Genomic DNA, 26,337 nt, shown 5'->3' with positions numbered 1-26,337 from the left:
GAGTGAAAAGGTCCATGTAACTGTAATCTCTCATCCCTGGAAACATTCTCGGAAATATCAGCTGTAATTCTTATTTAGAACAATTTGGTTCACACCCAAGGCAAGACGAATTTCAACTAACTCTTGCTGAATAAGGGCATAAATGGCATTAACCCATAACAACAATCAGGCTTTGCATATTAACTTGCCACAACTGCATATAATAGCATTTTAATCATGCTGTCCCTAATGAAAGGAACTCTATATCTGCTAAGGCACTGATCAATAGATGGAGTTACTCTGGTTCAAGCTCTTGTACTTCAGTGAAGGAACCACCTCTATCTAAAATCCATCCATTTAAACACTACCAAACCATAGGCATTGCTTTCTCCTCACAAGCTAAGGGTGAAAATTGGCGAGGAAAGAGAGGAAATAAAAGGATATTAGGGTGATTCACAACAGAAGGAATGTGACTGTTCCACAGCAGCTGCATTATTTAAACTGTTTGAGCTCCTGACCAGATCGTTGCCACAATTCACATCACTCACAAAATTAGATCATTTGTGTCATGTGAGAGAAATAGGTTTGCGAGGAAACTAATTCACTCCAGGAAATGGTGAAACTGTGAAGCACAAAATCAAATGCAAGAAAGTCTCTTTCTCTGAATGAAAAGACAGCTTGAAAGAAGAGGAAAAAGCATCTTAAGAGATTGAATTAAAATGATATATGAATCCAGCTGAAACCCCTGTTATTTCCACATTTGGTGAATTAATTCCATACTCTGAAAGATTAACAGCTGAACCATTACATTTTAGAACGGAACATCTGGCTGTAATAGAAGAAACCTTAATCATATTACAGCCACTTGTCAGCAGGTTTCTGTGCCCAGGATCACCAAACTGAGCAAATATGAGTCAGTGTTTGAATGTGGTGGAGGTGCAGTATATAAAGACTGAACACTGCAAGGAAAAGGCAGAGCGAGAGAGAGAAGCAGCTCCTTTACTCTTAGAAACCAGCCAGCTGATCACACAAGAGGCAGAATGAAATCCTTTCTCCTCACCATTGCTGCAGTGCAGATCCTCCACTGCTCAGGTAGGTACTGGAGAGAGCAGCACCTCATAAAGCAACGAGTTATTGGGAATGAGATTCAGTCACTGATACTTTACCAATGTGTAAAAAAAATTCACTAAAGAATCCAACATGTGGTGGTGCAGTCGTTAATAATTTATTCCGTTGAACACTAAATAGTAACTCCCGGGCAGAGATGTCATGATTTTCCTGGAGTTTTTTGCACAACTTTCCTTTTCTCTCTGCAGGAGTACCCAACCCTGAGGATGCTCTGAGAGTTGCAGTTATAAAGCTGAATGAAATAAGTGAAATCAGTCATCTTTGCGGCATAATCAGCAGCACAGTGACGGATGTAAGTGTATTCTGGTCTTAGTGTGTTTCACCCTCTAAAATCTTCGACAATATTACAAAGTGCAGTTAGACACTCATTATTAAACAGGAGCAGAATATTATGTTATGCTCATACTCATGGTGAATCTCAGTTCTGGAATTTAAATCCTAATTCAGTCTTTGATTTTGGAAACTGTGGTTGGAGAATTTAGATCTACAGTTGTGAGCGAGATTTGAATTACTTCCAAGATTTGTATTTAGGAAATCACAATTATCTTTCGCCTCTTTATTCTTTTGCAAATTAATACAGAGTAAACATTGGAGAGGGAATTGAACTCCTTCTGACTGGGAGGATCTGGGAGGTGTTAGAGTTGAAATTGAGGTGATGGCGCCCCATTCCCACGCTACCACTATATTTTCGTGAGCAGCCCAGGCCCTCCTCGGGCGGGAACCTCATGAATGTGCACAGGTCGGGGCCTACAACATTTACAGGATGAAGTTTTAATGTCCCCCTGGTCAGAGCAACCAACTTGCTGAGTAGGAGGAAGAGGTGGCATTAAAATGCTCTTTGTCTGGGCAGGGAGAGCAGGTGGTTCTCCTCCAAGGTCTACTGGAATAATGAGGAGTACCGACTGGAACAGGCTCATCCCTCCCTCATGCAATGCCTCCCATGTCCACAAAAACATCCCGCCCCATCATATCCAGCCCCCACCCAATCAAACTCACTGCAACCCGCCCCATCATACTCAACCCCCACCCAATCAAACGCACCACAACCCGCCTCACCATACCCAAACCCTGCTCAATCAAGCCCCCCCCCCCCACAATCACAACCACCAATCACATTCAACTCCCACCCAATCAAACCTCCCCCACATTCACAAACCCCCGCTCACACCAAAACTCCGTCGAATCACAACCAACCCCCACCCAACCAATCAAAGTTACCCTGCCCAATCAACCAAACCCAACTCCACCCCCATCAATCACACCCCTGTGATCACAACTACCACCCCCCCCAACAATCACCCCCACCCCCCCACCCCCCTCCACCGCTACCCAACCCCCATCACCATGGAATGAATTCTCTGCAGACTGGTTCAGCCTCTGGATGCTCTGGAGCTGCCAATTTGGGTCACAACAGCCTGGTTCAGCCCACCTCTCAGGATGGACTGAGTGCTCCAGCTGGAGGGCCCTGTGGTCATCCCACTCACACCGCCTGACAGTTAAAATCTAACCTTCGGATTGTCCAGCAGGATGAGATGCAATCAATGACACCAAGAATGGCCAGAGGAATATTTTTGTTTAGCCCTGAAATTATGCAGCTATCCTTAAATCACTCCAACAACAACAGCTTATATTTATATAGCACCTTTAGTGTAATAAACTTCCCAACGCACTTCACAGGAGTGTTATCAGACAAAATTCGACACCAAGCCACATCAGGTCAGATGACCAAAAGTTTGGTCAAAGAGGTAGGTTTTAAGGAGTGTCTTAAAGGAAGAAAGCGAGGTGGAGAGGTGGAGTGGTTTTGGGAGGGAATTCCAGAGTTTAGGGCCAAGACAGCTCAAGGGATGGTCAAGAGGCCAGAATTAGAGAAGTGCAGGTATCTCAGAAAGTTGTGGGGTTGGAGGAAATTACAGAGATAGGAAGGTGGTGGGGGGGGGGGGGGGGGGGGGGGGGCGGCGGCGAGGCTATGGAGGGATTTGTAAACAAGGATGAGAATTTTAAAATCAATGTGTTGCTTAACCAGGAGCCATTGTAGGTCAGTGAGCACAGGGGTTATAGGGGAACAGGACTTGGTGCGAGTTCAGACTCAGGCAGCAGAGTTTTGATTGATCAAGTTTATTGTGGGTGGTTAATAGAAAAAAGCATTGGAATAGTCGAGTCTGAAGATAAAATAGGCATGGATGAGGGTTTTAGCATGACAAGCACAAGCACGTATTGTAAGATTATTAAGGCCTGGGGGGAGAGTTCTAGCCCCAGGATGTTGTCCTACATTGCACAGAACCTCTCACCACTCACGATCAGCTAATTTATTAATCTGATTAATCTACAATTCAGTTCTCATTATATACTGTATGTAACAGAGCATTATAATTTACAGTAGGTACCAGTCATGTTGTATTTCATGTACTCATGGTTAGTAGAGCAGGAAACCTGTTAAAATGACATAACTGAGCTCTAGGCAGCGAATTGACCGTAGTGAAGAGTCTCTGCTGTTGTCTGCCATGATGGTTTACAGAGGATACCACAGCTCACTAATCACATGGTGGAAATCCAGCAGGATTATTGACAAGCCTCCAATGTAACCTATCATGTGATGGGGAGCCAGTTATTCAGGAAACAGGACATTTGGCCTCTTTGACCCTGTTAGCCGTGGTTCAGTTGTTCACACTCTTGCCTCTAAATCACATGGTTCCAGATTCAAGTCCCACTCCAGGGCATTGAGTCCAAAAGACAAGGCAGTACGGAGTAGGTGCTGCACTGTCAGAGGTGCTGTCTTTCTGATGAGATGTTAAACCAAGGCCCTATCTTCTCAGATCCATATTAAAGATCTGATGGCAATCTTTTGAAGAAGAGCAGGGGAGTTCTCCCTGGTGTCTTAGCCAATGTTTACCCCTCAAACAGCATCAAAAAAACAGATTATCTAGTCATTATCACACTGTTGTTTGCAGGAGCTTGCTGTGCGCATACTGGCTGCTCCATTTCCTTGCATTACAACAGTGACTACATTTCAAAAAGTACTTCATTGGCTGTAAAGCGCTTTGAGATATCCAGTGGTTGTGAAAGGCTCTAGAATAAATGCAAGTCTTTCTTTTTCTTATGTGGCTGGGAATGACACAGCATATATATCTCGTAGCACAGCCGGTGACCATTTTTGTGGACATATAATTGACATCTATTTCTGCATATAGCTTTCTCCCACAGGAAAATTCTCCTACAACGTGGACTTAGCATTTTCCGTAAAAGAAACTGTGTGTTCCAAAAATTCTGGACTGGAATTTGATGATTCCAGCTGCAATTTCCGGCCTGCAAAGATCGCTGTGAGTACCAAGTTTATGGCATAGAAATGTTCCGCCTTCATTTCTTCACTGGCACTGCAGGCGTTAATGGATTACTGTGAAATTAAACACCAAGCAATAACTTACTTTGTGAACACAAACCCCATTTACCAGCCATTTGTTTGTTCTAAACCAGAGTGCTGTGGGCTCAATTTGCAAGATCAGCAAAGTATTTTCTTCATTATAGAGTGAATGAATAGTCTCATTCTGTGGAGACTTGTCATGCCAGAAGACCACTACATAGTTGTTGTATAATGTATGCAGTCATAGGTCAGTCATTTAGCTCCATGGGGTGTTCGGTTAGCTGTTCTAAGCATTGTGAAGAAGTGGAATTCAGGGCTTGAAATGATTATCTGTTGTCCTTCTACAGAGGATTTTTATTGTTCCAAAGTGGAGCTGCCAGCAGCTGGGTGGGTTAGAGTGAGTGAGGGGAGACAATTATTTAAAAAAACTATCATTGGGTGTGCTGAGGAGGCAAAATAATGCTCCTTTCAGAATTATTTTTCTTCTTTCAAGGGATGTGGGCGTCACTGGCAAGGCCAGCATTTGTTGCCCATCCCTAATTGCTCTTAACAACTGAATAGCTTGGTAGGCCATTTCAGTTGAGAGTCAACCACATTGCTGTAAGTCTGGACATGTAGGCCAGACCAGGTAAGGACAGCTGATTTCCTTTTCTGAAGGGCATTAGTGAACCAGATGGGTTTGGCACCATTAATGGGACAAGTGTTCAATTCCAGATTTTTAATTAATTAATTGAATTTAAATTCCATCAGCTGCCATGGTGGGATTTGAATCCACGATCCCAGGGTATTAGCCTGGACCTCCAGTTTACTAGCTCGGTGATATTACTAGTGATTATGCCAATGATGCATTTTCAATGTAAGCCTCAAGATTAAAGGGATTTGTCAACTTGTGAATTAACTGTTTGAGGTTGTTGGCTGCGTAGAAACATTCTGCATATGACACCATTCTATTTCTCACCTTTGACCCATGCAAACTGTGTACAGTGCTGCTAGGAATTATGGTTCATTCCTTCTCCTGGATGGAATCAAAAGTTATTTCAAAACACAGGAAGATTAAAAAATGTGCACAGTTGATGCAGTTTCAACACCAGGAAGCCACATATGATGGTGTCATGGTTGGCATTAATCCACTTTCACTGCTCAATACTGCAGTTTCCATTGGAAAATGTCCAATCTTGTTCTAATATACATATTTGTATTCCATTTTTGGTGCTGTAAAAACAGCATGTATAATTATAGAGCAGGGGAGGGCTGAGCACCCTTTCATGACTGGGTGGTTCTTATGTCCCTGCTGTCGGTGGAGTTCAGTTCTGGCCTGGACCCCCTGCTAAATGCTGGGGCAGAGGCAGGAACAGCTGGAAGAAAGCTGAGCAGCAGACAGAGCTCTGTAATACTGGTAGGGAATAACTGTGGATGTAGTGGGCCAAAGTGCTGTAGATGTGCCCCAGGAATTCCACAGCAAACCAAAATATGCACTGAAAGGCCACCATTTCCCATCTTCTTTTCATGGATTTTTGAGTGGAACTGGAGCAGATGGAGGTGCAAAATGGGTGAGGGAAACTCTCTTCCCCCAAAACATTAATTTGTACATAACAAAAACAAGAAATGCTGGAATCACTCAGCAGGTCTGGCAGCATCTGTGGAAAGAGAAGCAGAGTTAACGTTTCGGGTCAGTGACCCTTCTTCGGAACTGACAAATATTAGAAAAGTCACAGATTATAAACAAGTGAGGTGGGGGTGGGGCAAGAGATAACAAAGGAGAAGGTGCAGATTGGACCAGGCCACATAGCTGACCAAAAGGTCACGGAGAAAAGGCAAACAATATGTTAAACAACTTTCAACACACCATTAACATATTGTTTGCCTTTTCTCCGTGACCTTTTGGTCAGCTATGTGGCCTGGTCCAATCTGCACCTTCTCCTTTGTTATCTCTTGCCCCACCCCCACCTCACTTGTTTATAATCTGTGACTTTTCTAATATTTGTCAGTTCCAAAGAAGGGTCACTGACCCGAAACGTTAACTCTGCTTCTCTTTCCACAGATGCTGCCAGACCTGCTGAGTGATTCCAGCATTTCTTGTTTTTGTTTCAGATTTCCAGCATCCGCAGTATTTTGCTTTTATTAATTTGTACATGTTCATTTGCTGTTAATGGTGTCTGGAAGGAATTAAAATATTTAAGACAACAAAAAGTCAGTGCAGTTGATTGTGGAGCGACGGAGGCAAACTTCAACTAACAGCACAGAGCCAGCACACCACACTACACTAAGCCAATTCGCCAGAGTCTGGTGCTCCACCCCTTCCTCTCACCCTCCTCCCACCGCAATGGACAGACTCCTCAGTGCAGGCTGGATTGCACACCAGAATTATACCAGTGACTCTGAGGCCAGCAAACTGTCTGGAGTCAGGGATGTATCTCTGTGCCAGCAGGCAGTCCTATGTCACCATAGATACAAACACACAGAAAATGACAGACAAGGAAAGACATACTGCGCATCCAGCCTATCCCACACAATTGTGATGCCTCATGTATCACAATTATGTAGACACCCTTCCCCACTGAAAGTCATGCAATATTCTAGACAGACAAAAAACTAGACATAAACGCAGGCAAATTAGTAAGAGGGAAATCTGGAACATTTCTCTCTGTACCCCAATTTTCCAGTAGTGGGATACGTACCCCCAAGATTTCATTCTCATTGACTTTCTCCATTGGATACTAGTCCTAGCTCCCAGGGCTCATATTAAGGACAATGTCCGAGGAATCCAACAACAACCGCTTATATTTATATAGCACCTTTAATGTAATAAAACATACCAAGGCACTTTGCCAAAGCATTATAAAACAAGGTATGACACCAAGCCACAAAAGGATATATTAGATCAGGTGATCAAAAGCTTGGTCAAAGAGGTAGGTTTTAAGGAGGAAAGAGAGGTGGAGAGACAGAGAAGGGTAAGGAAGGTAAAACAGAGCTTGGGGTCGAGGCAACTGATGGCACGGCCACCAATGGTGGAGCGATTAAAATCAGGGATGCACAAGAGGCCAGAATTAGAGGAGTGCAGATATCTTGGAGGGTTGTGTGGCTGGAGGAGATTACAGAGAAAGGGAGGGGGTGAAGCTATGGAGGAATTTGAAAACAAGGATGAGGATTTTCAAATGAAGACATTGCTTGACCAGGAGCCAACATAGGTCAGCGAGCACAGGGTTGATAGGGGAATGGAACTTGGTGCAAGTTAAGACACGGGCAGCAGAGTTTTGGATGACCTCAAGTTTCTGGCAAGTAGAACATGGGAGACCAGCCAGGAGTGCATTGGAATAGCCAAGTCTAGAGGTAATGTAGGCATGAATGAGGGTTTCAGCAATAGATGAGCTGAGACTGGGGCAAAGTCAGGCGACGTTACGGAGGTGGAAATAGGCATCTTAGTGATGGCACGAATCTGAGGTCGGAACCTCATCACAGGGTCACAAGAATCCAAGAGGAAGACAGTCATTTTCCGAAGAACTGTATGAGAAAAGGACAACAGATTGCAAGCTCAGGCTCCAATTGTCAGGGATATATCGTGCAGCTGCACACAAGAGATTTCAGGATACAGAAATTGCACACAACAATGCTCTTCTGTAACATGGGTTCTGTTTTCACAGGAGACAGCTTCATGCAAAAGTCGTGTTAAATATTTAGCTGATGAGGTGCTGGATGTTGATGTGGAATGTCATGGCTTTAAGAAGGCCAAGGGAAACGGTGACTCATTGGAAAAACTGAAAAGTCACAGTGAAGTATTCAAAGGAGGGAAAGATCAAAGTGAACTGTCTGAAAGAGGGAAGGTTCACAGCAAACCCTTCAAAGGGGGGAAAGGTCACAGAAAACTGCCAGAAAGGTTCACCAATGATGGAGGATCATCAGAATCAATCAACAGCAGTGAAGAGGTAATCTCACAACATTCTGAAGTTGTTAATCAGGTGGTCATGACTTGTACATCATCCTGTTTTCCAATTACCTTAACTACAAAAGAGAGGGAAAGAATGCCACATTTCTGCAAGCTGAAGTTAGGCCCAGATCCAGTTTTCTATCCTCCCCCTTATTTCATAAACTTTTCCAGTAATTTTTCTTGTGGGCCTTTGTCAAAGGCTTTCCTAAAATCCATGGAGACTACATACACTCCATGTGTCAGCTGTGGCTCAGTTGGTAGCACTCTTGCCTCCGAGTCATCAAGTCCCACTCCAGGACTTAAGCACAAAAATCAAGGCTGATGCTCCAGTGCAGTACTGTGGGAGTGCTCCATTGTCAGAAGTGCTGTCTGTCAGATGAGGTGTTAAACTGAAGGCCCACCTGCTTGCTTGGGTGCATATAAAAGATCCCATGACACTATTTTGAAGGAGAGCAGCAAATATCCCCAGTTTCCTGGCCAATATTTATGGCCCAACCAACATCATAAAAACAGATTATCTGGTCATTATCACATTGCTGTTTGTGGGTGTTTGCTGTCTGAATACTATCTGTTGTGTTTCCTACATTACAACAGTGATGGTACTTCATTGGCAGTAAAGCACTATGAGACATCGAGTGGCTGTGAAAGGTGCTATATATATGCAAGTTTTTCTTTTTCCCCATCTAATATGTGTGTTCGCCTCTCAAAGAATTCTGAGGTTTATCAAGCACGGCTCCTTTTGAAATCTGTGCTGTCTGCTTCTAACTATTTCTCTTTATCTAGGTAGGTGGTAATTCCATCAGGGCGGCAATATGCTTTTATTTATTTGAATGGTGGGTTAATTCGATGCGATGACTTTATCCCTACATGGTGTATTTCCCAGCCGTTACTGAAGGATTGTTGGACTGATCTCAAATTGAGGTTGAGCTGGTTTTTGTGGTGCCCATTGGTGGAATGGGGGATAACATTCTGAAACCTGCATTGGTGAACTTATTACCCCTTCCCGATCCGGCTGCAGACATTTCTGAGCCAGTTTCCAAAGGGAAGCCTGTGTGCTTCCATCGAGAGCCTAATTATCATATGCAGGTCAGGACCCTACATCCTTTTGTAGAGCTCTAATGCAATTTACAGGTACCAATATGCAAAGCCTTTGTTTCACATGCTCCGCCCATTGGTATTGGGCTCAAATTGGCCTAATCAGAGGTCCTTAAAGGGCTGCTGCAGTCACACTGAAAACATGATTGAAATAAACCATGTCACTGATTATTGTGGGAGCAGGAGGAGCATGAATGATCCGACAATAGCATTCACCACCCAATTCCAGTCTATTCATGCCACCTCCCCCTCCTCCCCTCCATTACTTCCTCCCCTTTTTAAGTCCCAAATTCCAGCTCAGCTCCACAAAGGAGCCACCAGACTTGACCCTTCCTTCCCCCTCCCCCGATTGGTAAGCTACCTCTGAGTGCTGGTTCAGTACCCAAAGCTTTCCCATATTCTGCAGATACAACTTGACCATCAAAATGATTCAGCAAGGACAGCACTCCAGTCAGCACCACCCTCTGCCCACCTGATGCCCAATGTCTACCCAAAATAAAAATTGCCCCAATATGTTTGTTGCTAAAGCAAAAACAGCCCCACCAAGTGTGAACAAGAACCACCCAAATTGCAACAATTTATATTTATGCACCTGTAACATTGTAAAACATCCCATGGCTCTTCACAGGAACATGATCAAATGAAGTTTGACACCAAGCACATGAGGCAATATTAGAACAGGTGACCAAAAGCTTGATCAAAGAGCATTTTAAGGAGCATCTTAAAGGAGGAGAGAGAGGTAAAAAAAAATTCAGGGAGGGAATGCCAGAGCTTAGGGCCTTTACAGTTGAAGGAACAGCCACCAATAGTGGAGTGATTAAAATCAAATCAGGGATGCACAAGAGGCCAGAGTCAGAGGAGCGCAGAGATCACGGAGGGTTGTAGAACTGCAGGAGGTTACAGAGATAGGTAGCGGGGAGGCCATAGAGGTATTCAAAAGCAAGGATGAGAATTTTAAAATCATGGCCTTGCTTAGTATGTTTCCTACTGTATTCAGACTGACCACTGGGTAGTATAGATTGGCTACCTGTTACCTTCAAACCCATCCCAGCCAACCTCAAATAGGTTGACTTCCCATCTAGCTTGTCCTTTAGAGTGTGTTTGAGGTTCAGAAATGTTAGCGTGCAGATAAATGCCAATACCATACTGGTAGTTTTCATTAGGTCTTATAAGTCAGTCGAAAATGAATACATTTTTTGGGATTAGGGTTGTTTATTTTTACCACTATCTTGGTTAATTTAGTCAATGGCTCCATTAAGTTCGTTATCATTAACAGTGTGCATAGTGTTGCATCGTCACATGTTGAAGATCAAAGTTTCAGGAGAGCAAAGCTGAACTCCTGTAGAACTGACTTTTCAAATCATTCTGAATAAATGCTTACTGTAAGCAGGAAAAGTTCACAGTGTTAGCTCTCTCAGGACTGAAATGTCTATAAAGAAAGTGACCAGAGAGGAATTGTCCTTCTTAGCATGGAGCCATTGCACAATAACACAATGCAACCCACTATACAAGTGCCTTATCGATTGTCACAGTACTGCACAGAATCCATTCACCTCAACACTGAGCCTCAACCTCACATCTGAAATTTAAGAAATTAGCTCTTCACATTTGTTCTGTAATATTATTTAAATCTTTTGTTTGGAGATGATTCTGAAGTTTGAGATCACTAGTTCCCTATTCTAACTATACACGTAATGTTTCAATACAGATGAGAATCACCTCAGAGGAATCATCACTGGAGGAGTCTTTAAAGGTCAGTATAAATGGGGACTTTGTTTCAAATAATTTCCTCTTGATCATGATTATCAACAACAACAAAACACTGAAATCAAATTCAACTCAGTCCATCTGAAAATGACAGTTCTGTTGATTCTGTTCATTCCAGGAACACAATGATGATTCAAGAGCCCGACACTAACCATGAATGAAACTTCTGAAAGGCCGAACTTAGTGTGAACACAAGAAGACCTCATTCAGATTAAAGAAGATGTTTTTAATTGTACTTTACTTGTTCATATATGAGTGGGACATGTTATCACAACAAAAGATCTCTGTACTTTGTACATGTCCTTATGTGTGTTTTGTCTTTCATGTTAAATGATCATATGATGAGCAACAACATAATGTTCGATGATATTCTCTTGTTACTTTTCACTTCACTGGTAAACTAGGAATTCTAACGCAGAGAGTGAGCAACCTGCCTGTCATACACTTACGACAAGTTTCCTCAGTCTAATGTTTGTTGCTGGGAGCTGGGTCTTTAGCTGCATTGGAACTGGAGTGGGGTAATGGGCAAGTGACATGGGATCTTCACCCCTTATTTCCCCAGTAAGAAGACTTGAAGTCATAAGCTACCTAGACCTGTATCGGCCAATTACAACTTGGTGGAAGCATTTTATAAGATGGAGCCCTGTACCATGGGTAAAAGTGAACAATGAATATGGCTGAGTCTTGTCTTATTGGAAGAGTTCCTCCTGAAATTGGAATTAGTTCCCGGAAAAGCTTGCTGTACAAATAGTCTCAGTCTCCTGATTATAGAGAGGTCATTTGAAATAAAAACAGAAAGTACACAGCGGGTCTGTTAGCATATAAAAAGAGAAAAGAGAGCTTCATGCCCTTAGACTAAACAGTCTATCAACACAGGAGTTTCTGTGGGCAAGGATAGGAAATAGTTAAGAAAAGAATATAAAAGAACTTAGGAATCCTCTTTTCTAATGAGTACAATGTGACAAGTAATGTGGTATAAACAAAAAGCCCACTAAATAGCCCTGCCTGTGGAGCTTCAATGCTTCCATTCATTGGAGCTCAAAGCAACAGCTGTTGGATGTGGAGAGCGAGACAAGAGAAGGGATGTGGACGAGGGGATGAAAACTGTCATTTATCCTGTAATTTGTTTATGCTCCTCTTCATTTTTCTTCTTCAGATGCTTATTTAGAATCAGGCCCTCTGTTTCCTGTCACAGAGTGCGGGGGTACTATTTACTTCTCAACATCTGCTGTCCACACTGCTCTGATGTCAATTGGCACAGTCTGTGTTTTTGGAGACAGGGACTGATTTTGCCAATTCCTACACCCTTTCGTTTAGAAGAACCTGTGCATTCGAAATTGTCAAATACCTTCTAAGGAGAATGTAATTGTTCTGCCTGTTTTGCATTTGTTGCATTGTGCTACCCACATTTATATTTTTGTTATATAGTTCTACACTTTTGATTGAGAGTTGATCAATAAATTGATGATTTTATTGCTGATAGAAATTATAGTACATGGCCCAGTCTGTATTTAATAAATGTTTGTCTCAGGTCACACACGGTGATATTAATTGTTGTGTAACCTTTTTCTCTTAATGTGAACCAGAAGCATAGAATAATTTCAATCCAGCTCTTATCGGGCATATGACACAGCACAAAACTGCTCCTAATCTGGCACAATTTGCCACCGAGTTGTTAAACTCACTCATGGCGGCTATTGAATGGCTATAGTGGGTGATGGAAATTAATGAATTATAGGATGTTCTTCTGAGCTTTGCACATTGGGGCTAATTTTTGTCTCACTATCGTCCTGTTCACACCTATAAATGGGGAGGTAATGGGACAGAAATGATCGCTGGAGATTCCAATATTCGAGTGGACCTCATTTTAGGTGGCAGCAGTCCCACCAGAGAGAGCTGGAGACAAATTAAAGTATTGAAATAGGAGTCAGATGATGCAATCTCCATGTCAATCAGCACTGTCGCTGCTATTTGCTGGACCCACCCACAAAGCATGATGTGGCTCAGGAGGCGGCCATATCCAGCACTACTCAAAGGGATACTCACCTGCTCCCATTTAAAATGCTGTGGAAGATTGGGCAATGATTTTCAGGTGGCTTGTGGTGGCATTTGGCAAGTTACTCAGTGGTAAGCATAGAAAATAGGAGCAGGAGTAGGCCATTCGGTCCTTCGGGCCTACTCCGCATTCAAAAAAGATCATGGCTGATCGTCTAATTCAGTACCCTGCTCCCGATTTTTCCCCATATCCCTTGATCCCTTAGGCATTAAGAAATATATCTATCTCCTTCTTGAATATATTTAATGAATTGGCCTCCACTGCCTTCTGCAGTAGAGAATTCCACAGGTCACCACCCTCTGAGTAAAGGAATTTCTCCTCATCTCGGTTCTAAATGGCATACCCTGTATCCTGAGACTGTGACCCCTGGTTCTGGACTCCCCAGCCATCAGGAACATCCTCCCTGCATCTAGCCTGTCTAGTCCTGTTAGAAGTTTATAGGTTTCTATGAGATCCCATCTCATTCTTCTAAACTCTAGTGAATATAGGTCTAGTCACCCAATCTCTCCTCATATGTCAATCCTGCCATCCCAGGAATCAGCCTAGTAAATCTTCTTTGCACTCTCTCCACGGCAAGAACATCCTTCCTCAGATAAGGAGACCAAAACTGCACACAATACTCCAGATGTGGTCTCACCAAGGCCTGTATAACTGCAGTAAGACATCCTTGCTCCTGCACTCAAATTCTCTTGCAATGAAGGCCAACATACCATTCGCCTACCTATCTGCTTGCTTTCAGTGACTGGGGTACAAGGAAACCCAGGTCTCGTTGCACCTCCCCCTTTCCCAATCTATCTTTCAGATAATAACCTGCCTTTCTGTTTTTACAACCAAAGTGGATAACCTCACATTTATCCACGTTATACTGCATCTGCCATGCATTTGCCAACTCACCCAACTTGTCCAAATCACATTGGAGCCTCTTTGCATCCTCCTCACAGCTCACATTACCCCCAAGCTTTGTGTCATCTACAAACTTGGAAATGTTACATATAGTCCCCTCACCCAAGTCGTTAATATATATTGTGAATAGCTGGGGCCCAAGCCCTGATCCCTGCGGTATCCCACTAGCCACTGCTTGCCACCCGGAAAAAGATCCTTTATTCCTCTGTCTGTTTCTTGTCTGTCAACCAATTCTCAATCCATGCCAGTATATTACCCCCAATCCCATGTGCTTTAATTTTGCACAACTAACCTCTTATGTGGGACCTTATCAAAAGCCTTCTGAAAATCTAAATACACCACATCCACTGGTTCTCCCTTATCTATTCTACTAGTTACATCCTCAAAAAACTCCAGTAGATTTGTTAAGCATGATTTCCCTTCCATAAACCCATGCTGACTTTGCCCAATCCTGTTTATGTTTTCCAGGTGCTCTGTTCTCACATCCTTTATAAGAGACTCTAGCATTTTCCCCACTACTGATGTCAGGCTAACTGGTCTTTAATTCCCTGTTTTTTCTCTCCCTCCTTTTTTAATTAGTGGGGTTACATTTGCCACCCTCCAATCTGTAGGAACTGTTCCAGAGTCTATAGCATTTTGGAAGATGACCACCAATGTATCCACTATTTCCAGGGCCTTCCTTTAGTACTCTTGAGATGTAGATTATCAGGCCCTGGGGATTTGTCAGCCTTTAACCCCATTCATTTCCCGAGCACTACTTTTTTTAATAATACTGATTTCTTTCAGTTCCTCCTTCTTATTAGACCCTTGTTTCCCCAACATTTCTGGGAGGTTATTTGTGTCCTCCTTTGTGAAGACAGGACCAAAGTATGTGTTTAATTGTTCTGCCATTTCTTTGTTCCCCATTATAATTTCCCCCATTTCTGATTCTAAGGGACCTACATTTGTTTTCACTAATCTTTTTCTCTTCACATATTTATAGAAGCTTTTACAGTCAGTATTTATGTTCCCCGCAAGTTCACTCTCATTCTATTCTCCCCCGCTTAATCAACCTCTTTGTCCTTCTTTGCTGAATTCTAAACTGCACCCCATCCTCAGACTTGCTGCTTTCTCTGGCAATTTCATATGCCTCCTTTTTGGATCTAATATTATCCCTAATTTCTTTTGTAAGTCACGGTTGAGCTACTTTTCCGGTTTTATTTTTGTGCCAGACAGGAATGAATAATTGTTGTAATTCATGCACACATTCTGCAAATATTATCCATTGCCTATCCACCAACAACCCTTTTAGTAAAATTCCCCAATCTACCATAGCCAACTCACGTCTCATACCTACATAGTTTCCTTTATTTAGATTCAGGACCCTAGTTTCGGATTCAACTACTTCACTCTCCATCTTAATGAAGAATTCTATCATGTTATGGTTACTCCTCCCAAGGGACCCCGCATAACAAGATTGTTAATTAATCCTTTCTCATTGCACAATACCCAGTCTAGGATAGCCTGTTCTCTAGTTGGTTCCTCAACGTATTGGTCTAAAAAATCATCACGTACACACTCCAGGAAACCCTCCTCCACAGTATTATTGCTAATTTGGTTTGACCTATCTATGTGTAGATTAAAGTCACCCATGATTACAGTTGTACCCTTATTGCATGCATCTCTAAATTCCTGTTTAATGCCATCCTTTACACCTCCACTACTGTTTGGGGGCCTATAGACAATCCCCATCAACGTTTTCTGCCCTTTGGTGTTTCTTAGTTCCACCCATACAGATTCCACATCATGATTTTCCGAGCCAATATCCTTCCTCACTATTGCATTGATTTCCTCCTTTACCAACAAAATGCTACCCCTTCTCCTTTCCCTTTTTCCCTGTCCTTCCTAAATATTAAATACCTCTGGATGTTCAGTTTCCATCCTTTGTCACCCTGCAGCTATGTCTCCATAATCGCAACTATATCATAACCATTTATATCTATTTGAACTGTCCTCGTAGTGGCTGGCTAAGCTTCTGAAAACTTAAGGGAGCATTGACAACAACGAAATGGGCATTTATCCAGCAATGACCAGCCTCCCCCCCACTTGCTGTGGCCTGCTGGACTGGCCCGACAAGCCTGTCCCACTTACCCGAGGTCCATAGTTCCTGTAGTACCGGAGGTGGCCGCCACTCCTGATGTTGCTGCCGTTACTGCAGAGAGACAGACAGCAGTTCTTGGGGACGGGAAGAACAGCAAGTGGGGGGGAGGCTGGTCATTGAGGGCGGGAGACGGGGTTGTTTGCGTAAGGGCAGCTTTTGCTGTCGGGGGCCCTCCATGGGCCACAGATTGCCTACGGAGGAGGGCCCCACTACCCAAGCCCACCAGGAGGCTGTCTTGTTGCACTGGGTGACCTTCCCACATGGCGGGGCTCCATCCAGCACTGGTAAAATACCAGCAGCAGCTGATTTGTCACTTAAGAGCCTCAATTGGCCTCTGGGTGTGAAGGCCATCTTCGGCCTTCCCTGCCCCCAACAAAATCGAATGCCATTGGGAAGGTGATGAACACTCCACAACTCGCCGTCCCTCGCTATTTTCATGATCCCACCCCCCCAACCTCCCAGCCCGTCTCTCAAAGGTTGGGAAAATTCAGCCCAAAGTTTGCAACGTTCTTGAGGACTCTGTCCCAGTGTGCACCAGCCTCCCCTCGAGTAAATTTTTTTTTTTACAGATACAGCACTGAAACAGGCCCTTCGGCCCACCGAGTCTGTGCCGACCATCAACCACCCATTTATACTAAGCCTATACTAATTCCATATTCCTACCACATCCCCACCAGTCCCTATATTTCCCGACCACCTACCTATCCTAGGGGTAATTTATAATGGCTAATTTACCTATCAACCTGCAAGTCTTTGGCATGTGGGAGGAAACCGGAGTACCCGGAGGAAACCCACACAGACACAGGGAGAACTTGCAAACTCCACACAGGCAGTACCTGGAATTGAACCCGGGTCACTGGAGCTGTGAGGCAGCGGTGCCAACCACTGCGCCACTGTGCCGCCTAATGTGGGAGCTAAAGATTTATGAAGGTGTGTGAGATTACTTGGCACAACTGCATAGTGAGAGGAAGAAGCAGTCAGTCTGTGCAAGAGGGGGAAGTCATTGTAAGGGCAGTAGCAGAGGCCAGGTGTGTGGCTCCAAGCAGAAGATGTAGCGAAGCATCATGAGTAATTGGAGGAGAGGCTTGTGAAGTGGGAGCAGGAAGGATTGATGGTGCTGGGACTAAAGTCTGGTGCTTGGGATTTGTGGAAATCAAGACAGATTTGAAGAAGAGTCTTACCTTACTGATCCTGGTCAGGTCACTAAATTTCTACCTATACCACAACCAGGTCCTAGACACTACACTATTGATATTGACCTGTCACCTCTCTCCCTTGATGCTGGCTAATTTGCTGTGGCACCCATCGTCCATCTGAAGGAAAAAGGACCTCCTCACTTCAATCACAAGGACCTCCAAGGCTGCCTCAGCAACACACTGTCCACACACCATGACTGAAAACTCCACCTCCCCTTTGAAAGTGGCGGGTTGGCTGGAAGAAGCAGCAGGCCTGCTGGATTTCCTATTCCCCCAGACAGCGAGCTACCTGTAAACAGTGGGATTAGTGCTTAGCAGCTTACTTCCAGCATTTAAATAGGGCCCAATTCCAGAAATCCATGGGGCCATTGGGTGAATGTGCCATCACTCCTGCGGGTACTTGCCTGATCAGATTAGAACTATTTAAATGCTGACCCAAGTTCATCTCTCTTCGGATACTATAATATGATCAGAGAGGGAATATCCAATTATGCCATCGGAGAGCATGGAGACTTTGTTCCATTATTCATAGAGCCATCACAGCACAGAGGAGGCCATTCAGCCCATTGAGTCCATGCCAGCTCTCCGCAGAGCAATCCCGTCAGTCCCACTCCCTCGCTCGATTTCCGTAGCCCTGCAAGTTTATTTCCTTCAAGTGCCCATCCAATTTCCTTTTGAAATCATTGATTGTCTCTGCTTCCACCACCCTTGTAGGCAGCACGTTCCAGGTCATTACCACGCACTGTATAAAAATGTTCTTCCTCACATTCCCCCCACCACATCTCTTGCACAAAACCTTCAATCTGTGTCCCCTAGTCCTTGTACCATCAGTTAATTGGAACAGTTTTTCCTTGTCTAACTTAACTAAGCCTGTCATGATCTTGTACACCTCTATCAAATCTCTCCTCATTCTCCTTTGCTGTAAGGAGAACAAAACCAGCTTCTCAAAAAAAACCCCACAGAAAATGCTGGAAATGTTCAGCAGGTGAGGCAGCATCTGTGGAGAGTAAAACAGAGTTAACGGTTCAGATCTGTGACCTTTCATCATAACATCGACTCTGTTCCTTTCTCCAGATGCTGACAGACCAGCTGAGTACTTCCAGTATTTTCTGTTTGTGTTTCAGATTTCCAGCATCCGCAGTATTTTGCTTTAGTCCCAGCTTTTTCAAACTAACCTTATAACTAATACCCCCCAACCCTAGAAACATTCTGATAAATCTCCTCTGCACCCTCTCAAGGACACTCACATTCTTCTTAAAGTGTGGTGACCAGGTCTTAACGCAATAATCTAGTTGTGGCCTAACCAGAGCCTAATAAAGATTCAGCATAACTTCTGTGCTTTTGTACTCAATACCTCTGTTTATGAAGCCCACGATTCCATATGTTTTGCTAACTACTCTCTCAATATATCCTCCCACCTTCAAAAATCTATGCACATGAACCCCAAAGTCTCGCTGTTCCTGCAAACTCTTCAGAACTGTGCCATTTTGTCTATGTTGCTTCACCCTATCCCTTCTGCCAAAATGTACAACCGCACATTTCTCTGTAATAAATTCTTTCTGCCTCTTGTCTGCCCATTTTGCTGGTCCATCTATATGCTGTTGCAGCCGATTTGGATGATCCTCACTATCTCCACACCTCCAAGTTTGGTATCATCGTCAAATTTTGTAATTTTTACTCTGTATTCCAATATCCAAATCGTACATATATGCATATATATATATATATATATATGCTGACTCTGACCCTCCTACACCATGAGTTTCAATTTTGTTAACAAACCTTTAATGTAGTACTTTGTCAAGCTTAAAATCCATATAGACAACATCCATTGCATTCCCTTCATCAAATTTCTCAGTTATTTCTTCAAAAAAATCAATCAGATTTGTCAAGCATGATCTGTCTTTTACAAATCCATGCTGGCTATCCTTAATTAACTGAAACCTCTCCAATTGCCTGTTGATTTTTTTCCCTGATTATTGTTTCTAAAACCTTACCCACCACTGATGTTAAACTGACCAGCCTGTAGTTTGTAGATTCATGCCAGTTTCTAACATAGTTAAAATTAGATTCTTGATTAAAATCTTAATGATGTACAAATTCAGCAGCAAACATTGATGACGTGCTCCAGTAGTGTAACACTGGCGAACTGACCAAACCAAAATTGGGGAAAGTGAGATGGTGAAAAAGGAGGCAGGTGTGAAAGAAAGTTGAAAGTTGAAGTAGAACATAAGTGGCAGGTAATTGAATTAACGTTATAAGAGAGAAACAGAAATAAGAGTGATATTAATAATAAGGCTTAGTTGATTATTGCAACCAGGTGACAAAGGTCTGTTACTGTCTCGGGGTCTGTTACTGTCTTCCTCTGGTCTTACTGTAACAGGTTTAATTTTTAAACACACTGTTTTTAGCTCCCCCTTTGTGAATCCTTGTTCACAGCTTTCCAATTATAAGGCAAAGAAACCAACACACCGGGTTTTCTCAGGCTTAAAGGAGAAAATTAAAATTTATTAAAATTTAGACTTAAACTCTAATACAGTTGACGCCTACGGATATACGACATGCCCAGGCTAGCATGCACATGTGATACACACATGCAGATATGGAAGAAAAGATAAAGTGGTACAGTTTGAAGCAATATCTTGTTATTGTGCTTCAAGCTCACAGTATAGTCCTTTTGTAGGTAATTCTTGCTGTTTCGTTGGGGCCCAGTATTCTGCTTAAATCTTGTTCACGTAGGAGACTTTTCTCTCTCAGAGGTTTACTTGTTTTCACAAGATTCAGATCCGTGGGAAAGAGATAGAGGCAGGCAGACAGGAGAGGAGATAATTCGTGTTTTAGTTCCAGGAGCACATGGCGTTCTGAATTCAAATTCCGTTTTTCCAATTTAATACTCCTAGTTGGCCAGCAGGTGGTCACGTGACTGACTGGTTTGACCAGGTTTTTTCTGTGTATTGGGGCGGGGACTACTCAAGATCCAAATTAAATAAATTGATCGAATCCATATTATTGAGCCTCTCAGCAGTTAAACAGTAATGAAAGGTCACAGACCTGAAACATTGGGCTGGATTTTAAGATCCCACCGCCACTCCTGGAGATGGACGGAAAAATGGCGGCCCGTATAGAGCCGCCACAATCTACTGCATGGTGTCTCATTTAAATACCTGGGTCGGCCCGCACCCACCCCCACCCCAATCTCATGGAGGGAGCAGGTTGTGCGACACCAGCAATGGCAGCAGTTGCCTGTGCACAGGCGCTGGCACCATTTTTAAAGGGCCGGTAAATTTACATTTTTAAAGAGATATTACCACCCCTTTCCCACTTACCTTTGGAATAGGACCATCCCCCCTGCCAAACTGTACAACGTTCGCAGTTCAACTCTTCCCACCATCCCCTACACTGATGATGATTATTTGACCCTGTCCTCCCCAGCACTAAAAATCTTAACTCACCCTCCCGCCTCCCCCCACACTGGTATCATGCCTGCTTTCCCTAGACAAGGGAGGGCCAGCCGCCACTCTGAAGAACGCGGCGGGCCTGTCAGATCCCGGGTAAGTGCATGTTAATGTATCCATCTTATTCATTTACATATTTAGATGCAGGTCCCGTCGCCCAGCAGCAGTTGGGCCACCACACAGCCTCGCCGCCACCGGCAGGATTGGGCCTGGCCACGGAGCCCAACATCCGGAGCTCGGTAAAATCCAGCCCATTAACTTTGTTTCTCTCTCCACAGATGCTGCCAGACCTGTTGAGTATTTCCAGCACGTTCTGTTTTTATTTCAGTTAAACAGTGGTATCATATATCCCCTCAATCTTTCATCTGATATACATCAGAACATAAAAGAATCCACGGACTATGCCAGTGACCTCAAAAAGTACACAGCCCAGCATTTCCAGCCCTTGTCTTCCCTATCCAGACAGAAAATCCAATGCCTTGGTGCCTTTTGGGAGCAGGGTGGCATAATAGTATTGACATAATTTGTGAATGCTGTGAATAACAGGGGGCCCAGAAAGATTCCTGAAACAGATTATTGCCTCAGCCATACCTTGGTCTCAAGACAAGCATTAATACTGCTGTTCTGCATTCAATTCTGGCATTACCAGCTGACAGGGAAAATTCAATCAGTGAGTGTGAGGAACGACTGGTTTGTGAAATATGACTTTGAGAACCTGAATTCTTCTGGCATCCACGCTAAAAAAACCCTCCAGAACTAAGATTTTGGAATGCATGTTTAAATTTGAGATTAGTCATCTTGATTGAATTCTTGGTTTTATGCACTGAGTTAGAATCTTAGATCTTCTTCAGGAAGTTAGTTAGCAAATATGTTGTTCAGCATTTTTGTGTTGTTTGCAATTGGACCCTTTCCATCTTAACAGAAGGAATAATCAAATTGGGGATAGGTTGAATATACTCTTCGAATAGTTGAAACTCAGTTGAAACCGTGCATGCTGATCTTGGAAATGTAAACTAGGTGGTATAATAAAAGGATCTGTTGAACTGAAGCTTAACAAACAGAAAGGTTTCCGTGTCCTCTTGGCTGGCTGATTTTCCCTAGTCCCAAATATTTGCACTGTTTGCAGCTTGGGCAATGTTACAGCAAATATTTTAAGGGAGAGCTAATACATAATGTTGATGGCATGAGATACCGTACCCTCGTCATATAATCAGTGATTATGCCATAGCTTGGGTTTTTCAAACAGTGTTTTCACACTCCAGCAGGCTGGCAATAGCTGACTACACCCATAATTTCTTCACATTCTTACATGAATAAAGTAGCCCAGGTCTTGCAGTAACTTGCTTGCTGGAATTTATATAAGATTCCCATTATGTCTTCACACGCTCCAATAATGGAAATGATAAGTACAAGAGCAGTTAAGTACAGACAAAAAAATAAGCCCATATTTATTTACAACTGCATAACTCACAGCCACAAAGAATTAGACAAATACTGTGCAGTACAATTTACAATATATACAACAGAATGTTCACTTAAAAGCCAGAGGAAATATCCTATCCACAGCTACCCGTCATGCCCTGTAAGAATTTTGTAAGTTTCAATGAGATCAGCTCTCATTCTTCGAAACTCTAGAGAATACAGGCCCAGTCTCTCCTCATAAAACAATCCCACCATCCCAGGGATTAGTCTGGTGAACCCCTGTTGGACTCCTTCCATGACAAGTATTTATTTCCTTAGATTAGGAGACCAAAACTGTACACAATACTTCAGGTGCAGTCTCACAAGGCTTTATACATTTGAAGCAATGCATCTTTACTCCTGTACCCAAATCTCTTTGCAATGAAGGCCAACATACCATTTGCCGCCTTAATTGCTTGCTGCACCTGCATAATAGCTTTTAGTGGCTCATGAACAAGGACACCCAGGACTCTTTGAACATCAACACTTCCCAACCTCTCACCATTTAAGAAATACTCTGTCTTTCTGTTTTTTCTATCAAAGTGGATCACTTCATACTTATTCACATTATATTCCATCTGCCATGTTCTGGCCCATTCACTTAGCCTGTCCAAATCCCCTTGAAGCCTCCTTGCATCCTCCTCACAACCTACACTCCTCCTAGTTTTGTGTCATCCACAAATTTGGAAATATTGCAATTGCTCCCCATATCCAATTCATTTATATAGACTATAAACAGCTGTGGCCCAAGCACTGATCCTTGTGGTACCCTACTAGTAACAGCCTACCACCCTGAAAATGACCCATTTATTCCTACTCTCTGCTTTCTCTCAGTTAACCAATTCTCAATCCACTGCAGTATATCACCCGCAATTCCATGTGCTCTCATTTTGTTTACTAACCTCCTGTGTGCGACCTTATCAAAAGCCTTCTGAAAATCCAAATACAACACATCCACTGGTTCTCCTTTATCTATGCTACAAGTAACATCCTCAAAAAACTCTAACAGGTTTGTCAAACATGATTTCCCTTTCACAAATCCATGTTGACTCTGCCCAATCATATCATTATTTTCCAAGTGTCCAGTTACCTCATCCTTGATAATAGATTCTGACATTTTCTCTACTACTGACATCAAACTAACAGATCTGTAGTTCTCCGTTTTCTCTCTCTCTCCCTTCTCAAATAGTGGGGTTACATTTGTTACTTACAGTCTGCAGGAACCCTTCCAGAATCTATAGAATTTTGAAATATAACAACCGATGCATCCACGATCTCTATAGCCACCTCCTTCAATACTCTGGAATGTAGCTTATCTAGTCCGGGGGATTTATCCACTTTCAATCCAATTAATTTTTCAAGTACTACATCATTATTGATGATAATTTCTTTCAGTTCCTCATTTTTACAAGTCCCTCAGTTCCCTAGTATTTCAGGAAGATTTTCTGTATCTTCCTCTGTGAAGACAGACATAAAGTAATTGTTTCATCTCTCCACCATTTCCCCATTCTCCACCACAAATTCTCCTGTCTACGCATGTAATGGACCCACAATTGTCCTTGCTAATCTTTTCTTTTTCACATACCAAAGCAGCTTTTACAGTCCTCTTTTAAGTTTCTTGCTAGCTTGCATTCATATTCTCTTTTCCCTTTCTTTATCAGTTTCTTGGTCCTCCTTTGCTGGATTCTAAATTGCTCCCAATCTTCGGGAGATAGTTGCCCATTTCACAATCTAGGATCACTGGGTATACTCTGGTGAGTCCTTTCAGCGTACAATTGTCCAGTGTCCCTCTTCTCTAGGCTAGCCGAGCCAGATGTGGGCTGTCTATCCAATCGGGCACCTCCCCCTTTTGGATCTGATTGAGGTTGTGTTGTGTCTGTCCCACCATCCACAAGCCATAAGCGTGACAGAGTTGTCCCTGCCTTGGCTTTCCAGCATCTTCCTTTTCTCTATCGATGAGGTGATTGATGGTTTTGGCATGGGCTTCGAATATCGTAGTTCCATCTAATTGTATTCCCATGCCCTCCTCTCCCAGATTGGCCTGATTTTTCTCTGTTCTCTCTAAGAGCTCCTTCATTACTCCTTTAAGACGTTCCACTTTTTCATATAGACCTTGTATGTCCAGTGTGTTTACTACGGGGTACTGGTATTGAATCTGGTCTTTAACTATTTCCATTTTTGTTCTATAAAGCTGATCCTGGCCTCGAAATCTAATGGCACCCATGGTATCGGCAGCCTGCTGCATTACAACCTTGCTTAATACACTATACATATTTCTCGCCTGTTCTGTACAATATTCCGGTATCTGTATTCCCGAGATATCGATCAGGACAGGCACAATCTCATGTTTAACATTGTCATATAATATTTTGCCTTCATTAAAAGTACAATTCCATTCTCTGGTCCTTTAGTGATTGTGGGGCATGGCAATTTCTCGGGTTGGGTGGTGGTTATTACGGGGCATGGTGTCAGAGGGGGAGGAAAACATCACCCACCTCCTCATAATACCCACATAATCCCACCCCCTTTCTATAGGCAGTCATGGGCTGAGTTCCGACAGGTGGTGCGCGCAATATTCCGAACGCGCACCTGTCAGGTTTTTTTGTTTCACTTCGTCGGATGCAGCCGACTCATGTTGCATCAGTGGAGCACTGTATGCATACTTTATCTTTTCCCAAGTGGACTTGTAACCATATATTAAAATAAGCTTTATCTCTACTCCAGTCCTTGGCTGCTGGGATACATATACCATCAGTGAAATTATACAAGTCAGCATTCTCTTGTGCTTGTATTAATCTCAGAGTTCCCAGTATCACGAGTTCCCAGAGTCGAAGTGCCCACTGTGGTTTCATCACTTCGGGTGTTTTAATCTGGGCATTTAAACAAAATGACCTGGTCGTCACCAGGTGTTAGTTCCTGGTCTACTCATTTCCTCACCTGTGTGGGCCCAAAACATTCTATTGTTTATGGGCTAATAGCTGTGTCTTTTATAATCGTACCACTTCTATCTCGTCAAATCTGTGTCTGTACTGCCGTCAGATTTGCATCTGAGCACGCTGCGCTCGTGCCTGAGTGGTGATCCATTTGAATACTCCCAGTCCCCCGAACATTCCATTCTCTAACGTGTTTTCTTCCATTCCCGGTATCTCTTTGCGTACCAGGTGGTGTTTATTTTGGAGTCTGTCATTTGCTGTTGTCTTTATATACCTTCAGTTGGGACCAGTGTTTCCATCGGCCCTTCCCTTTACCATTACTTTGTCTCCCACAACAGGCACCTTTGTCTGTTCCTCTTTCATGTCTGTTTCTATAGAATCTCCTGCCTCAGCTCATACAGTTGTCTGCACAGCTCCTTCACAAATCTTTTAACCCTTTCTCTCGTGGGTCCTACTTCCTCACTACCTGCTACGACATACCTTGGCATTCTCATCACCCTTCCTGTCATTAGTTCAGTTGCTCTAAGTAACAAATCACATCTGCACACTTACATAGGTATCACAAGATCATGCCAAACATTCTGAACTATCAGGTGATCTTATCAAAAGATCAAAAATGGTCAGACTTTCAAATGTAGCGCTCTTAAAAACTCATATCTCCAAGAGAAAACTATCAATTGCCAGTCTTATCTACACTTTCCTGACTTTCACTGGAAAATTGTAGGCTTCTGGGAAATGTCACACTATATTAATTTAACTGTTTGAATTCTAATTTCACCATTTGTTTATCCCCAGAATTCCTTTATTAGCTCTTGCATCAGCCAGACCTGATTGCCAATTCCCATTAATTATAATTCTATTTCATTTTGAGCCCTGGAGAACCTTCACAATTAATATTCATAATTCCTTAAAACAGAAATCAAACATTTCCGTTTGATTCC

At 43.0% G+C, this 26,337-nt stretch overlaps 1 protein-coding gene across 1 annotated transcript; it reads left to right on the top strand.

Moving 5' to 3' along the window:
• The first annotated feature begins 968 nt into the window (after positions 1 to 968).
• Positions 969 to 12,729, top strand: LOC137371765 (secreted phosphoprotein 24-like). Its single transcript, XM_068034619.1, has 6 exons — positions 969 to 1,071; positions 1,296 to 1,399; positions 4,296 to 4,424; positions 8,107 to 8,388; positions 11,194 to 11,238; positions 11,371 to 12,729. The coding sequence occupies exons 1-6, from the start codon at positions 1,020 to 1,022 to the stop codon at positions 11,401 to 11,403; spliced, it is 645 nt and encodes a 214-aa protein (XP_067890720.1). The 5' UTR covers positions 969 to 1,019; the 3' UTR covers positions 11,404 to 12,729.
• The last annotated feature ends 13,608 nt before the right edge of the window (positions 12,730 to 26,337 follow it).

Source organism: Heterodontus francisci, chromosome 7 (genome assembly GCF_036365525.1).
Source record: "Heterodontus francisci isolate sHetFra1 chromosome 7, sHetFra1.hap1, whole genome shotgun sequence".
NCBI lineage: Eukaryota > Metazoa > Chordata > Chondrichthyes > Heterodontiformes > Heterodontidae > Heterodontus > Heterodontus francisci.
The sequence above is the reverse complement of the archived record's forward strand: the minus strand, read 5'-3'. Positions and strand labels throughout refer to the sequence as shown.

Excerpts from the sequence above, each read along its gene's own strand:
- LOC137371765 (XM_068034619.1), top strand. The coding sequence starts at position 1,020 with ATGAAATCCTTTCTCCTCACCATTGCTGCAGTGCAGATCCTCCACTGC. Across the intron at positions 1,072-1,295 it reads GCAGATCCTCCACTGCTCAG|GAGTACCCAACCCTGAGGAT; the intron begins GTAGGTACTGGA and ends TTCTCTCTGCAG. Across the intron at positions 11,239-11,370 it reads CACTGGAGGAGTCTTTAAAG|GAACACAATGATGATTCAAG; the intron begins GTCAGTATAAAT and ends TGTTCATTCCAG.